Source organism: Sardina pilchardus, chromosome 18, assembly GCF_963854185.1.
Source record: "Sardina pilchardus chromosome 18, fSarPil1.1, whole genome shotgun sequence".
In the NCBI taxonomy this organism is placed as follows: domain Eukaryota; kingdom Metazoa; phylum Chordata; class Actinopteri; order Clupeiformes; family Clupeidae; genus Sardina; species Sardina pilchardus.
Window position 1 is genome coordinate 25,788,046 of NC_085011.1, and position 14,446 is coordinate 25,802,491.

Genomic DNA, 14,446 nt, shown 5'->3' on the forward strand with positions numbered 1-14,446 from the left:
TGTGTGTGTCCAAGTCCAATCCACTGTCCCATCGGGTCCTGCAGCATCAGTCTGCCACATGGTCACAAGCTTCTCCATTGTGTATTGTGCCCATCACCATCAGGGTGTGTATAGCTGTGCGTCTGTGTGTGTGTGTGTGTGCGTGTGTGTGCGTGACAGAGAGAGTGTATGCGTGACAGAAAGAGTGTGTGAGCTGCTGCCATGGTTTGCTCCCCATGGTTTGCCCCCCCACACACACACACACACCATCTCCCCCACACGCTCAACGCCCCCGGAGATCAATAGAAATATAAAACAGTGTAGGATGTGTTTCTCATCTTTCCAGACAGTATGTGCGTGTGTGTGTGTGTGTGTGGCGGAGGATGGGGATTGTGAAGAGAAAGGCCAGTTAAAATGTCAGGGCTGAGAAACAACAGTTGCCCTGCAGACAGACAGGAGAGAGCATGAGAGGCCACTTCATTGTTGGTTCTGCACTGCCACCTGCTGGTGAAACTGGGTTACAGCACAGCCATTTTGAAATCATGATCGCAGCAATGGCTCCACTTCAATGGATATCACTTTTACTGTAAGACGTCTGACACCAAATCAGACATCAAGCTGCAACTGATCTTGATCTTGTGCCCACACACACAGGTGTGTACCTTCTGTCTGGGTCTCAAGCCCTTCTCACACTGAAAGCCGGCACATTGGCGATGCCCAAACCACGTGTGAGATTGAGATTGTTTAGCTGTGAGAGTTATTTGTCCATTTTATTTTGCAATGAATTCCTATTCTCCTTTAGATTCAACTTTATTGTCATTGTGCCGAGTACAAGTACAAAGACAATGAAATGCAGTTGGACAACAAAATGCAGTCAGTTTAAATCTCCCCCATCAATATTTCTATGGTTTTAGCGGGAGGATTGTTACCTCTTCCAAGGAGGTTATTCACCGTGGTTTTGTTTGTTTGTTTGTTTGTTCCGTATGACCGTGCGGTTCCAGGAGGTGGTTATGTTTTCACTTGCACTCTAGTGTGTTATATTCCTGGCTAACCGGAGCCTGTCTCCTCTCCTCTGTGTCTCCTGTGTGTGTCCTCGCAGGTGGACAACGCTAAGGTCCTGCACTACGTGGGCGCGGGGGTGGCCTTCCCCACCAGCATGCTGTTCGTGTGCCTGCAGTCGGCCCTCACCTACCGGCTGGCCAAGACGCAGGGGGAGTACGCCGTGGGGCACATGCGCCTGGCCATGAGCCTGATGGCCCTCATCGCTCTCGTGCTCAGTATCCTTCCCACATAGGCGCCGTGGAGAGGCCATGGCACCCTGGTCTCACACTTCACACACTTTTATTTTATTCTATTTTATATTTATTTTATTTTTTAACCTCATCTATTTTGCTGTCTGTTCATTTGCACCTGTACGGTACTGTGGTCAGTGTAAACTGTATTTTATATGTGCCATATAAATACATTTTACTTACTTACAGCGGGATGAATCCCATGAGCATACATGCAGAGGATAGGGTCTGTTAGGACATTGTAATTTTACTCATTAGGTGGCAGCCAAATACCCATCAACAAGAATTATGGCAACAATAGACAGCAGAGGGAAATGGAAGGGACAGGATATTGTAATATGCACTTTGAGATTCATACAGTATTTACAATATATTATCTGTTCACTTTTGTAAGTTTCTAAAATTTCACAAAAATATTGCTTACAGTTGTATATTAGTTGTACTGAAATCGTTTTAGATGTCAAACATGAACATGCATAATATTGTTTTTTTATCATGCACTGGTGAAATGCACTACAATGTTGCACAGGCTGAAAGGTTTACTACAGGACTGCATCAATAACATGTCTAAGATAAATCAACATATCTATGTGAGTATCTCTATGTCATCACCTGCTCTCTGTAGTTGTAGTCCTTAATTCCTCCGTCCTCTAGGTGGCGTGTTCTTCGTCCAAGAGAGCTATGCGCTCCAGCACGCCTCGGCCATCTTCGAGTGGGTCTTCTGCGTCATCATCATGCTCTTCTACGGCACGTTCGCCTTCGAGTTCGGCGGCATGTCCAGCAACACCATGATGGTCCTGGCGCGGGGCGGGGCACTAGGGCCCGGGGGACGCGAGCACAAGATGGAGCCGCTGGGCGGCCACACCAACGCCCACCAACCGGAGACCATGTCCGTGCTGTAGCCGCGGCGACCCAGGCCACCCGGCTGGCCCCCCCTCGACCAATCACAGCGAGGCTAGGAGAGGCGTCATTTCCTCGGGGAGGAGGAGGAGGAGGACCAGAGCGGCACCAGTGGCGCTCGCAGGACACTGTCCAGACCTCTCGCTGACCGCCTCGTCCCTGAGTCATGTCGGAATCTCTCGCCAAAGACCTCTCCTCAGAACTTTGCACATGACTGAGAGACCAAAGACTCTTGATTGTTTTTTCGGCTTTTTGTTTTCGTTTGTTTTTCGGGTTCGTTTGTTTGTTGCCTGCCCCCTCTGTCCCTCTGGAGGTGTGGAGGCCCAGGCGCAGGGGCCCAGTGTTGCTGGAGGACAGCCCCAAGTCCAGGGGCCAGGGGTGGCCTAGGGGCGGGCCAGGGGCTGGACATCACCGTCAGGGGCGTCAGACCTGACAGAGGTCTGCAGGCTGCTGGAAGGCTCTGCAGTTGGAAGGGAAATTCATACATTACACACACACACACACACACACACACACACACACACACACACACACACACACACACACTCATGCACACATACATTCATTCTTACCATGATCCAAAGCCAAAAACAACCAAAGGCCTCTGTAGTCTGTCTCTCTTTTCCACTCACACACACATACACACACACACACACACACACACACACACACACACACACATTGTATGCAATATGTAAGCTCAAGTAATCTGCCACATATGCACTATTGTGGATATACAGAGACACACACACACACACACATTCTTGAAAATAGAAGACCAGCTTCGTGAGCCCCTCTTGTGCAAACAGTGTCGGTCTGACGCCTCCAACCCACAGTGCCATGACCTGAGAGAGACTTGTGCTTGTTTTACGTTTGCCTTTTTATACTTCATGGGACCCTGCTCTGTCCGACAGACCCCCCCATGGCCCGAGGTCATCGTCCTCAACAGACACTTGGGATGTTCCTCTGCTCACCTCTCCAGACAAGAGGATATTGTACTGCCATTGTGCCTTAGCGTACCGGACCAAAACCGCGCTATCCTCGCATCTGAGGGGACAGCTTGTTGTTGACGGACCGTCGTTTTGCTTTAGTGAAACGAAAGCGTTTATATCTGCATTGTACAGCTACGGCTGCGCAGAAGCTGAGAGATGAGCGCGTCTAGTCCTCGTCACGGAAGCGAGGGCAGGCAGACTGCAGATGAACAGAAGCCTAGCTCACGTTAGACCACCTCACGGACGATCACGGTCAGTTTGGTTGTTCCAAGGCACGAGCCCTCAGCGAGGCTGTGCCCACTGCCCAGTGAGTTCAAAACCAGCATCCAGTCAAGCAAAATGTCGGAGCGTTCAACCCCACATTTCTGTTCCTCCACACGAACCCTCCTGTTTTCCTCTTCCTCTCCAGCAGACATGATGATGAGCGTGGAGAGGGGAGAAGGCAGAGGAGGACTGAGAGGGAATCTGCGTGCCATAAATACAGCTGCCCTCTATTCAGGGTGCAGGGTGCCCAATCCGTACATCTGTCCTCTATTCAGGGTGCAGGGTGCCCAATGCGTACATCTGTGCAAATGAGTATCAGTGCCTTGTCCCCAGTCCGTGATCTGTCTGTTGTGTGCCCACTGTATCTAAAACTAAAAGCAATATCAGTTCCCTTTGCCAACAAAACCATGCCGTTCAAACGTTGCCATTTGGAGTGAGTGTTAAGATGGTGTCGTTCCCCAATCACTAAGCCTCTGAGTGAGTGTGAGTGTTTAATCCCACCAACTAGAGTCAATAGCTCCAGAAAATGGAGGCAGTGGAGGGTTTTTTTTCCCCTCCAAACAGGGGAGTGTTTGCCCCCCTGTGGCCAGTTTTATTTATGCAAGGACCTTAAACTGTTGCGTGTTCACAGAGTTATTTGATTAAAAAGAAAAAGAAAAAAACAGTGCAGCAGGCTGCACTCTCCCCCTCATCCCTTAACCCCCTATATCAGTCCCTGCCCTGTAGGCGAGACCAGTCAGGACGAGACATATCCCTCTTGCAGTATTGCCACGATATCTCTTTTATAAAGTGACCTTTTCAAATGCGACCTCTTTGTATAACCTCACCGAAGAGGACAGAGGAAGAGAAATATGTCATTCTGACCCCTCCGTGGCTCCGGCGCAGACAAAAGACGCTCGATTCTGGCCGCAGTGAATCGACGGGACCTTTCTGTTCCGGTGACAATGTCTCCCCGGTGGGCACCATTAGCCATCGGACTCGGCGACTCACTCGCTCATAGGGCCCGGATCTGCGCCGGCCCTGGGCCAGCACTGGCACTGTGTCAGAATCAGCCGGCGGCGAGGAGAGCCCTGCCCGGTGGTGTACACATCTGTCTCTCTCTCTCTCTGTCTGTCGGCCTCTGCTCTCTGTATTCCGTCTCAGTGTCGATACTCGCATTCGTTTATCCAATGCTGGCCAGTTACTATTTTCTATTCTCAGGAAATGACATCACCAGCGTTCCATTAATCTGTTGAAAGACTTCATATAATAACATTTCAAAATAATATATATACATATATTTTATTATAATGGAATATAGGTGTAACTGTGATTGACTGATGGAAATGGGATGCCTAGTATTGAACTGCTCGTGTGTGGTGGCCTTTTGGTGAGAGATATTGGGTTGAGTGGATACTTTGAGTGTAGCTCTTGATACATGCCAGTTATTAATCCAAGAGGGCTTCTGTAAAATTAAGGATGCTGGTGTTTGTCCACCAAAGAGATCCTGTCCTGTTCTCTCCGTCTCGTAGTTCAGAAATGTCTTCTCTTGTTTTTCCGTGGTGTCTGTTTTTGTTTGGATAGTAAGTGTTATTGTCTGTGTTTGCCGGCTGACTGACCAGAGTTGTTGCCTAAGCCCCAAGCTGGTCTTCGCATTCCTTTGCAGAAAGCAATTGATTGACACTCTGTAGTTTATAATCAGTGACAGCATCCACTCATAACATCTCCAATGACCTTTGGTCGTGCGGCGAAGCCACTGCATGCAGTCGGACTGTCAAAGCGAAGACATTTCACACAGTAAAAACTCAATCCAGTTCAACCAAGTTCACCTCCCCCCAGAAATCACTAACTCCCCCCCCCCTCTCTCTCTCTCTTTCTCTCTCCGTTCCATCTTGGTTAAATGGTTTCAAATATAATTGTATCTTGTATCTGGCTTTCGGGGTTTTGGTCATGGAGGGTCGAAAGTCTATCAGCGGAACACTCTGTCCCCCAGTGTTGGGACACGACCTGGACCAGCCTAAATCAACATACAGTATGTAATGGCTGACCATCATGTGCCTTTAGTTGTTGTTATTGTTGTATCAAAACCAAACCAAAGAGAGACCCAGGAGTACAGAGTGGAGAGTCCAGTGTTCAATGTACTGTATGTATATTTGCCTTAATTTTGTTCAGATAATAAAATTTTTGTTCACAATCTCACCGCCAGCACTTTGTGTCATTCACTGCACTCAGGCCTTTCAGCTTTATCTGGACTATTAGTTATCATTTATTTGTCTTCATTCTTATCTTATCCTTATACATTTTAAGATGCACTGTGTGTTTCAATAGGTGCATGACTCAGGCATAGCGGGGCGTTTATTTTTAGCTTTTTATCGAGGCGTAATGAAAACCCAAATATGTGGATGTAGTGTAGTGAAGTGGATGTTACAGATGACATGAAACACTCAAGGTTGTTTTTAAATGTTTTAATTGTTTCAAAATTATTTACATAGTAAAGCTACTTTATGAATTGTTAAGACTGAGAGTGCATTCTCAAACACAGAGGACAGTGATAAGACAGGAAGGGTGTCTGAAAGACATGCGACTACACCACAGCAGAAAGCTAAGACAAAAGTAATTCATTCATAACATCCCAAGTGTTGTTCACGGCTCCGTCATCACGTCAAGAGAGGTTCCCAATGACACACACATACTCACTCGCACACACACATCCACACACACACACAAACACACACACACACATGCCTACACAGTCACACACACACACATGCCTACACAGTCACACACACACACATTGAGGTGATTGCTGGGCTGTGGACCACAGTGTAATTATGATCCCTACGCAGAAAATATTAGATATCAATATGTATCAAATATATATTTTGAGAATATATTGCATTCCAACATACTCCTTTTCCATGTAACCAGAACACATGTAAACAGGCAATCTTGCATGTTTTTATGCTGAGAGGATCAACAGGTTGGATATAATGTTGCCTTCGTAGCACCAAAAAAAGGTTACGATGACATTTAAGACCATAATTAACAAGCACATACTGTATGTTGATTCAGACAGAGCGGAAAAAGTATGCTGTCTAGTACATGGATTAGGAAACATTCAAAAACACTTAAAGGCACAGATAGCAATTCTAGTCCCATGATACACTTGTTTGTCAAGTTCATTAAATTGGTCTAACTGTATGTATTTGTGCTCAAAAAGACCTGGCTCTGTAGATAGAAAAAAAGATATAGTGGCACAGACTGATCCATAAAAAAAATCCAATCAACACGGTGCTTTAGGAGCATGGAAGAGAGGGGTCTAATTTGATTTGCTGTTGAGCTGAAGTATCAACCTTTGGTGAAACTGAATCGAGGACTGCACCTTTAATTCTGGTAAAACAAAAACAGATGCTCTAAAGGCGCCATGCTTTGAAAAGTAAAGCCACTGATCATTCACAAAACCATGCTTATTTTAAACTTGATGCTTTGCAAGAGGCGAGGCTTATATGACAAGATATTGCTTCAGTCATAACTAGAAATCCGTGAGGATATTGCAATGAGAAGCTTTTTAAGTTATTTGCACAGGCTGCAGCAAATTATTTACATTTCATTGTGAGCAGGAATGGCACAGCTGGACCATGGTGCCCCTTGGTCAATCTTAGAAGTGTAACAGCTATAGATATATATTGTTATGATTGTTATTATTATTATTATCGTCATCATCATCATTATTATTATTGGCGTTATTATTATGAGTACTATTGAATAATAATGTTTCACAGTAGACCCTTTGAGAAAAGAGAAGGACAACAAAATAACTCAAATCTTAAAAAAAAAAAGCACTGACCTCCATAAGACAATGACCTGAATTGACCCTTTGAGGCATTGATTTGTTTGTTTTTGGGCCGGTCAGGTCAGTTATCAGCAATGGTTAAAGGTTCACTATGACTATTCTACTTGACCCTTTCCCTGAACCCACAATGGCATGGTATGTAACAAGATCATATCTGTTTACACACTGCTACACCTATCATATACTCGTCATTCCATCATTTCAGTTTGAAGTACATTTAAGTAGTGCTACATACTGTATATCTTGTCTTTTTTTTTATCATACATGGCTTGAGTTAAGCATAGCCCACTCTCTTTTGGAGTCCTAAACCTTTCTGAAAATAAATCCTCATTCCATGGCCACTGCTACCATATCAATAAGCTGTAAACAGCCTATTCCCTATCCCCTGAAACAATATTGCGCTAGAAGGAATTGTTGTGCTGATGGCTCTGCAGAACTTAAGACAGCCTAGCAAGACCAAAATCCATCGGCCTTCGTCACGTGGCTATTAAACAATCCATCTACCTATTTCTATATCTATCAATGGATGTGGTTGGCAGGGACGTAAAAAGGGCGGTTAATGGTTTGAGGTTTTAGTTGCAGTGTTTATTTAAGATACTCTGTGCATGCACACAATTGCAGGTGTGGCATGTTTGGTGATTTGGTTGGAACCTTTTATACTCAGAAGGACATATTTGAGAGCAACTGTATTTCAATAACAAAATGGTAACATATTTTTGGTTGAATATGATTTTGAAAATAAAATAAAATAAAAAATTCCTCACTCTCCTCTATGACTGGTGGAAGGGTGTTGAATGTCAAAGAACTGGGGAGAGACATCGAAGAGGGCAAAAAAAGACCAAGTCCTCTCAATTGTCCTTTCTCCTCTGTGAGTCATGATTTGTATTAGCCAAGGAAATGCCTCTTTAGTACTTCAGGGGTTTGGGAACCTCCCAGGAGAACTCGTTCCTGCCAAAATGGCCATAGCAGGCAGTGTTCTGGTAGATTGGTCTCTTCAGATTCAAGTCCCTGTCAACAGCATATAAGAACAGGCATGAGACTTCACCAAGGACTAGGGCATCCAGTTTGAGTTGTAAGTCAGCAGATTTAGAACTCAAAACATATCATAAAAACAAACTACATGGATCTACATCATATACACAGTAAAATATGTCATCAATGACAAAAACAGTTTTGTTTTGTTTTTGGGGTTTTTTTTGTATGAAACCTACCGGACAATTACACCTGGCCGAAGGTCAAAGTTCTTGTTGACAATTTGGAGGAGTTCTTGTTCACTCTTCTGTGAGGAGCCATAGGTGAATACAGAGATAGAGAGAGGGTGGGCCACTCCGATGGCGTAGGACACCTGAGTTGATAATGAGCTTTTTGTTAATAACTAGTGTAGTTTGTGATTTAGCAACACAATGTAAATCATTTAAGCAACTATTCTACCTTTCAAAGTAGTTGCATATGGTTTACACCATTGGTAATGGAATTTTGCCGAAACAGTTAAAAACATTGTGATATTATTTCAATCTTGTCAACACTTTTGGAGGGTTCTATTGTCATTGTCACTCTTTGTCACTCATGTCTGCAATTTACTAAAACTTTAAAACCATAATTTACCAACTATTAGCCGCAGCTTAAACATTGATTTTGCAAAGTTTCTTCAGCCATGATACACGGAGCAGTTAATATAGTGTTAATATGGTTTTGTTTCTTTTCACTTGCATAAAACACTGTCCTGCGGCTTATACACAATGTGGCTAATACACAGGAAATTACTGTAAATGCATTGGTTAAAATGTCAATTCACCTGCACCAGCACCCGTTTGCATAGCTTGGCCTTGACCAAGGATTTGGCCACCCATCGAGCAGCATACGCAGCAGAACGGTCCACCTTGGAGAAGTCCTTCCCAGAGAAAGCTCCACCACCATGGGCACCCCATCCACCATATGTGTCCACAATGATCTTCCTCCCAGTCACACCGGCATCACCCTGAAGGAGCCAGCAAGTACACACCGCATGAGAATAGAACTGTAGACAAATCTGAGTTGATATCACGTTTTGATGTGGAGTCAACTTTTTCTGGCAGGTTTTAACCACAACGTTTTATTAATGTTGTTGTAAGAGATTTTAGACCTGGCTTCAGCTTTTCTCCTAAAGTCTTTCATTTCTGCTCAGTCGGCCAGGCCAAACCATCGGCCAACATAATCAACTAGGGATCTCCTGCTCGAGCTGGAGAGGATAGAGGGCAATAACTCACCTGTGGACCCCCGATCACGAATCGACCACTTGGCTGCAGATGGTAGACTGTCTTATCGTCCAGGTACTTGGCGGGCACCACGGCCTTGATGACCTTCTCCTTCAGAATTCTCTTCTGGTCCTCCAGTGAGATGTTGTCGTCGTGCTGAACAGAGATGACCACCGTGTGGACACGTTGAGGGATGACAGCTCCGTTTTCCTGTCTGTAGTGGACTGTCACCTGAAGACACATAGAGAGAGCAGGTCTTCAGGATTCAACACTTACCCATTACATCATCTCTATTACATCTCTATTACACTCAATAGCTTAACAGTGTTACACTGTACCCTTTGCAGTTAAAATGATGTATTTGTAAAAAGCAGTGTTTGATGTGAAATTGAATAGACTTGTGAAACATAATTGCTAAGCAATTACATGTTTTACAGGCCTATAAGAGGCTTCTAAGGAGAAGGAAGGGTTACCTAAGGATATTTGATCATGATCATTGATATGTATTTAGAACAACTACAGTATATCCCTCAACAATCTGGGAAGTTTGGTACTGCTGTGAGGTCAGGGGTGTCCAATTAATCTATTTGTCTTTATCAAAATCGCAGTTTGAACTAATTCCGTGTGGAACTAATTCAGTTAGCTAATCACACAGGCTGCCATTAATTGTTCAGACCCTATGCACACAGATTCTTATGTATATATTCCCAGGCCAGGTTAGAAGAATTACGAGATGCCTATGTCACTGTGACAAACATAATATGGCCATCATGCTGTTTTTGTCCCTACTTCGGGACACACCACATACCAAACAGAATGTGTGTGCAAGAGAACCTGAGAGGATTCCTGCCCATCCCATGGCATTCTGCTATCTGGAGAATGCCAGAAACTCTAAAATAGTCTCAGCAGTCTCAGCTTTCAGAGTGGAATACTTTGAATGAATCCCTGGTATTTTCCAGGGCAGAGTATGACCTGTGTAGGATACTACAATGTTGCTTTCCCATGGGTAGCAGTTGCAGGGAAAGGTGAATATGGAACGCCCAGTACTTGTCACTGAGTTCTACACTGATTACACACACAATCCACAACTTGTTTGTTTACAGTAAGCCAGCCAGGGTAAGGAAAACAAACACCTGTGGAGCACTGATCCTACAGTAAATAAAGGACTACCCTTCATTTCTACAGTTGTTCCACCCTTAATTTGTCAGGTATTGTGTTCATTGGGTAATTTAAAAATTAAATGAATGATTAGTCAGAAGTATTTGTGAGAAATGCCGTTAGAGAGAAATTAGGAGGATATAATTCCCCTCAGAGTTCTGCTAATTAGTATTTCACTGAAGCATGACAATTGTTGATGTGAAAGTGCCTTGTTGCGAAGGACTGCTGTTTCAGCCACTGTTGTGGCAGAATTTGGAGCCTTTAAAAAGCACCTGGGTCTTAGAGTCGGGGCGAAGCCAGGGCACGGTGCCATTACGCCTGAGCTCGGCCATCTTGGCGTTGAGTTTGTGGGCGAGGACGATGGTCAGGGGCATGCACTCATCAGTCTCGTCTGTAGCGTAGCCGAACATCAATCCCTGCAGAACAAGAGTTTAGACCTCATGAAATCTTGTTTCGTTTATCTGATATTGTGGTGAGCAAACATCGGAATCTCTGTCCATCGCTCAGTAGAGGACATTACCTGGTCGCCGGCCCCTATGTCCTCTTCACGCCTGTCGATATGGACACCTTGTGCAATATCAGGAGACTGCTGCTCAAGAGCCACCAACACATTGCAGGTCTTGTAGTCAAACCCTAGGCATGGGAGGAGAGGGGTGAGAGGGATGAGAACAACAGTTCAACGCCACATCAGTCCAGAAAATGTTTGTGCGTTGCAAGAAAGTGCTCAAAAGAAAGAGATGTATCTCCATCAGCCCTGAACTTACCTTTATTAGAGTCATCATAACCAATCTGTTTGATGGCATCTCTCACAACCTTCTGGTAGTCGACGTTGGCGCGAGATGTGATCTCGCCACACAGAAGCACCATGCCAGTTTTACAGCAGGTCTCTAGAGCGACAGCAGAGGATACCATTACCACACATGGGCCAGGATGGTTTAGGTTTCAAAAACATTTTGACAGTAACTATTTCACACTATTACACTTTATAGAATCTTTCATTCATGCTATCCCTCTCCTTGTGCACGTGACAAACGTACCACAGGCCACCTTGGCATCTGGGTCCTGCTTCAGGTGAGCATCGAGGACGGCATCACTGATCTGATCGCAGATCTTGTCTGGGAAGAAAGAAAAAGAGTTTTAGGCCCGAATAGTACATGTGGAGCTCATGTCTGAGAGATAACACACTCAAAATAATAATTCCTTATACATTCATAAACTCATAAAACATAAAACATAAAACATAAATGTAAAATGAAAATGTTCATAATTCATAAACTCATCAATTGTAATATTTCAACTGAAATATATGTTATACGGAATAGATAAACATGTGACCATGTAATAATTCTGGAAGCTCATAAGCTTTTTTAAAAGCTTCTTTTAAAAGGCCTCTCGGGGCACAGTCTCTTTCATGGTACATATGTGATGTTTCAGTACGGTTATTAGGATATAGCAGAGAAACAAAATCACACAATGCCTCTTGTGGCCTATTGTTCTCTCTCTTTCTCTCTCTCCCTCCCTCCCTCTCTCTCTCTTTCTGTGTGTGTTACCTGGCAGCTGAAGTAACAGGCTGCGCAAGTTGCATCAGAAACAGCAATACTGATGATCTATGCAAAGCTATTTTGGGGCACTTTGACGATTTCATGATGAAAATCAATCCAAGCAATCTGTCAAACCTATGCCACCTTTTTGCAAGACAGTCATGTGTCTGTGTGGATTTTCCACAGGTCAGTACTTAATGCAGCTGTCTGCTTTGAGGTGCTCTGCATGTTGTAATCCTTCCCTGACTCTGTCCTTGTACCGCAAGCAAACACAGGCTGATAAGGAAGGGTGAAGTCTGGCAGGTTCCCACACAACACAGCAGAACAGCAACAGTGTGCATGTATGAGATATTGATATTGGTCATTTTCAACAACCTGAGAAATTGTCCTTGCACACCAAAATACAAAAAAACAACAACAACAACAACAACAACAACAAAAAACTCTCGCTGGATATGTGTTTTGACTTCAAGTTGTATTGATGTAACGAATATCCTTTTTACATACAGTAAGAGCTAGCAACAGTGTTTTGTGATGAAGGAAGATCCGGAATGTGCATGTGTTCCTTGCAGCTAATAAAACATCTTGTAAACACCCTACACTGCCTAATTGGAGTAACTGCACACCAACCTACATGACATCTGCCCCTCATGTCTTAGAGAGTGGGGGAGGATTAGGGTTCTGCATGACACCTCAAAAGGTACCAGGGAGGGAGGAAAGCCATGAATGGAATACCAGTTCTCTGACACACTGACTGTTCTACCGTGCTAGCCCGCTAACCTGCTAACCCAGAGTGAAGCCAGACCAGAGGACATCTGCAGAGCAGCTGCTTGGTATACTCTACTCTAATACTGTCTGATGCATCTCATCTCAAGGCTTTGCAAGCTCTGCAATTTGTGGGCAACTGTCATATCTGAGACGTTTCTGGCATGTGACTGCATTCACCAGTGACCAACTTAAGTTATTTCTGTGGCTACTCCCAAACATCTTTCTTACTTCCTCAACACACTTTAGAAGCAACTCTTTCTCCACTGTTGTGTGCACAACACTACCTACAGTAATACCAAGCGTCCACGATAACAAGTCTGATGTTGCCTGACTTGCTGTGCGGACAGCTGTTTGGAGGGAAGACCACTCAGCTGGACAGAGAGAGACACAGAGCAGAGAACGCAGCAGTAAGCAGCTCAAGAGATGCTCAAAGTGGTGCGTGGACTCACCTGGATGCCCCTCACCCACCGACTCGGATGTGAACATGAACGACGTTTCGTCACCCATGTCAATCAGTCCACCCATAGAGTTACTCATGATGCTTGCAGACAGTTGGGGGTCAGCCTTTTTGTTGCTGTTGTTGTTGGTGTTGTTGTTGTTGGGTTTTTTGGTTTGTTTGCTGTTTCTTTGACGACGAAGTGGTGATTCCAAAACCCACTGGAGTTTTCCCAGAAAGGAAAAGCCAAGCTCTTTATATATTCCCTCAACCTGTTCAGTGGAACCCTCAGAGGAGAAGATAATGAGTGAAGGAGAGAGAGGGGGAGAGACAGAGAGAGAGAGAGAAGGAGAGAGAGAGAGAAAGAGAGAGAGAGAGACCAGCAACCAGAGACGGACAGAGGGCTATGTAGTTCTGCAGCTGGAACACTGACGACTCCTCAGAAGTGCAGGTCTCTATCTAAACAGGCTCCTATATATGGCAATGAGAAAACACTCACTCATGCACACACACATATGCACACACAAATACACAAGCAAGTCATGTGAACAAATGGGGCAGACCATTCCGGGGGTGTGGGAGGGGTGGGGTATTTCAGGGGAGGGCATTCAAACTTTTTGGAAAACTATGTTAACCCTTTACTCTCTATTTTGTGCACTCTATCTTCACTTGCCAAGATTAGTTGACAGCATCTCTCTGTCTCTCTTTCTCTCTCTCTCTCTGCGTGAATGTGTCTTAGTGTGTGTGTGTGTGTGTGCAAGAGAGAGAGAGAGTGTGTGAGAGAGAGAGAGAGAGAGAGAGAGAGAGAGAGAGAGAGAGAGAGAGAGAGAGAGAGAGAGAGAGAGGGTGGGTGGGTGGGTTGTTTGACTTCAGACATTCTAACTTTTTGTAGTGAATGTACCTGTTGATCTACACAGTTACACAAAATGAACACACACACACACACACACACACACACAGTCTTGCATACACCCACAGACACTCAGAGTGTTGTGGCAGTCCATTTAGTGGGGATGGGGAGGGGAGTTGGGAGGGTTGTATGAACGTCCC

At 44.6% G+C, this 14,446-nt stretch overlaps 2 protein-coding genes across 3 annotated transcripts in view; one reads left to right on the plus strand and one right to left on the minus strand.

The window, feature by feature from the left end:
* Positions 1-5,600, plus strand: part of zgc:154058 (Transmembrane protein 150A-like) — a 39,735-nt gene extending 34,135 nt beyond the window's left edge. The window contains exons 7-8 of the mRNA XM_062519826.1: positions 1,079-1,256; positions 1,926-5,600. Of these exons, the coding sequence (XP_062375810.1) occupies positions 1,079-1,256; positions 1,926-2,173 (426 nt within the window). The 3' untranslated portion in view covers positions 2,174-5,600. The remainder of the gene's footprint in view (positions 1-1,078; positions 1,257-1,925) is intronic.
* A 256-nt stretch (positions 5,601-5,856) lies between these two features.
* On the minus strand, positions 5,857-13,878 carry mat1a (methionine adenosyltransferase 1A). 2 transcript variants are annotated; one of them, XM_062520455.1, is made up of 9 exons: positions 13,410-13,875; positions 11,689-11,766; positions 11,416-11,538; positions 11,172-11,284; positions 10,924-11,067; positions 9,506-9,724; positions 9,055-9,237; positions 8,471-8,604; positions 5,857-8,267 (listed from the first exon to the last, which is right to left on the minus strand). In XM_062520455.1, exons 1-9 carry the CDS (start codon positions 13,495-13,497, stop codon positions 8,165-8,167), a joined length of 1,185 nt encoding a protein of 394 aa, XP_062376439.1. In that variant the 5' UTR covers positions 13,498-13,875; the 3' UTR covers positions 5,857-8,164. The 2 variants fall into 2 exon arrangements, with proteins under 2 accessions (XP_062376439.1, XP_062376440.1); XM_062520456.1 differs by lacking the exon at positions 5,857-8,267 and having other exon boundaries at positions 8,467-8,604; positions 13,410-13,878.
* Between the last annotated feature and the right edge of the window lie 568 nt (positions 13,879-14,446).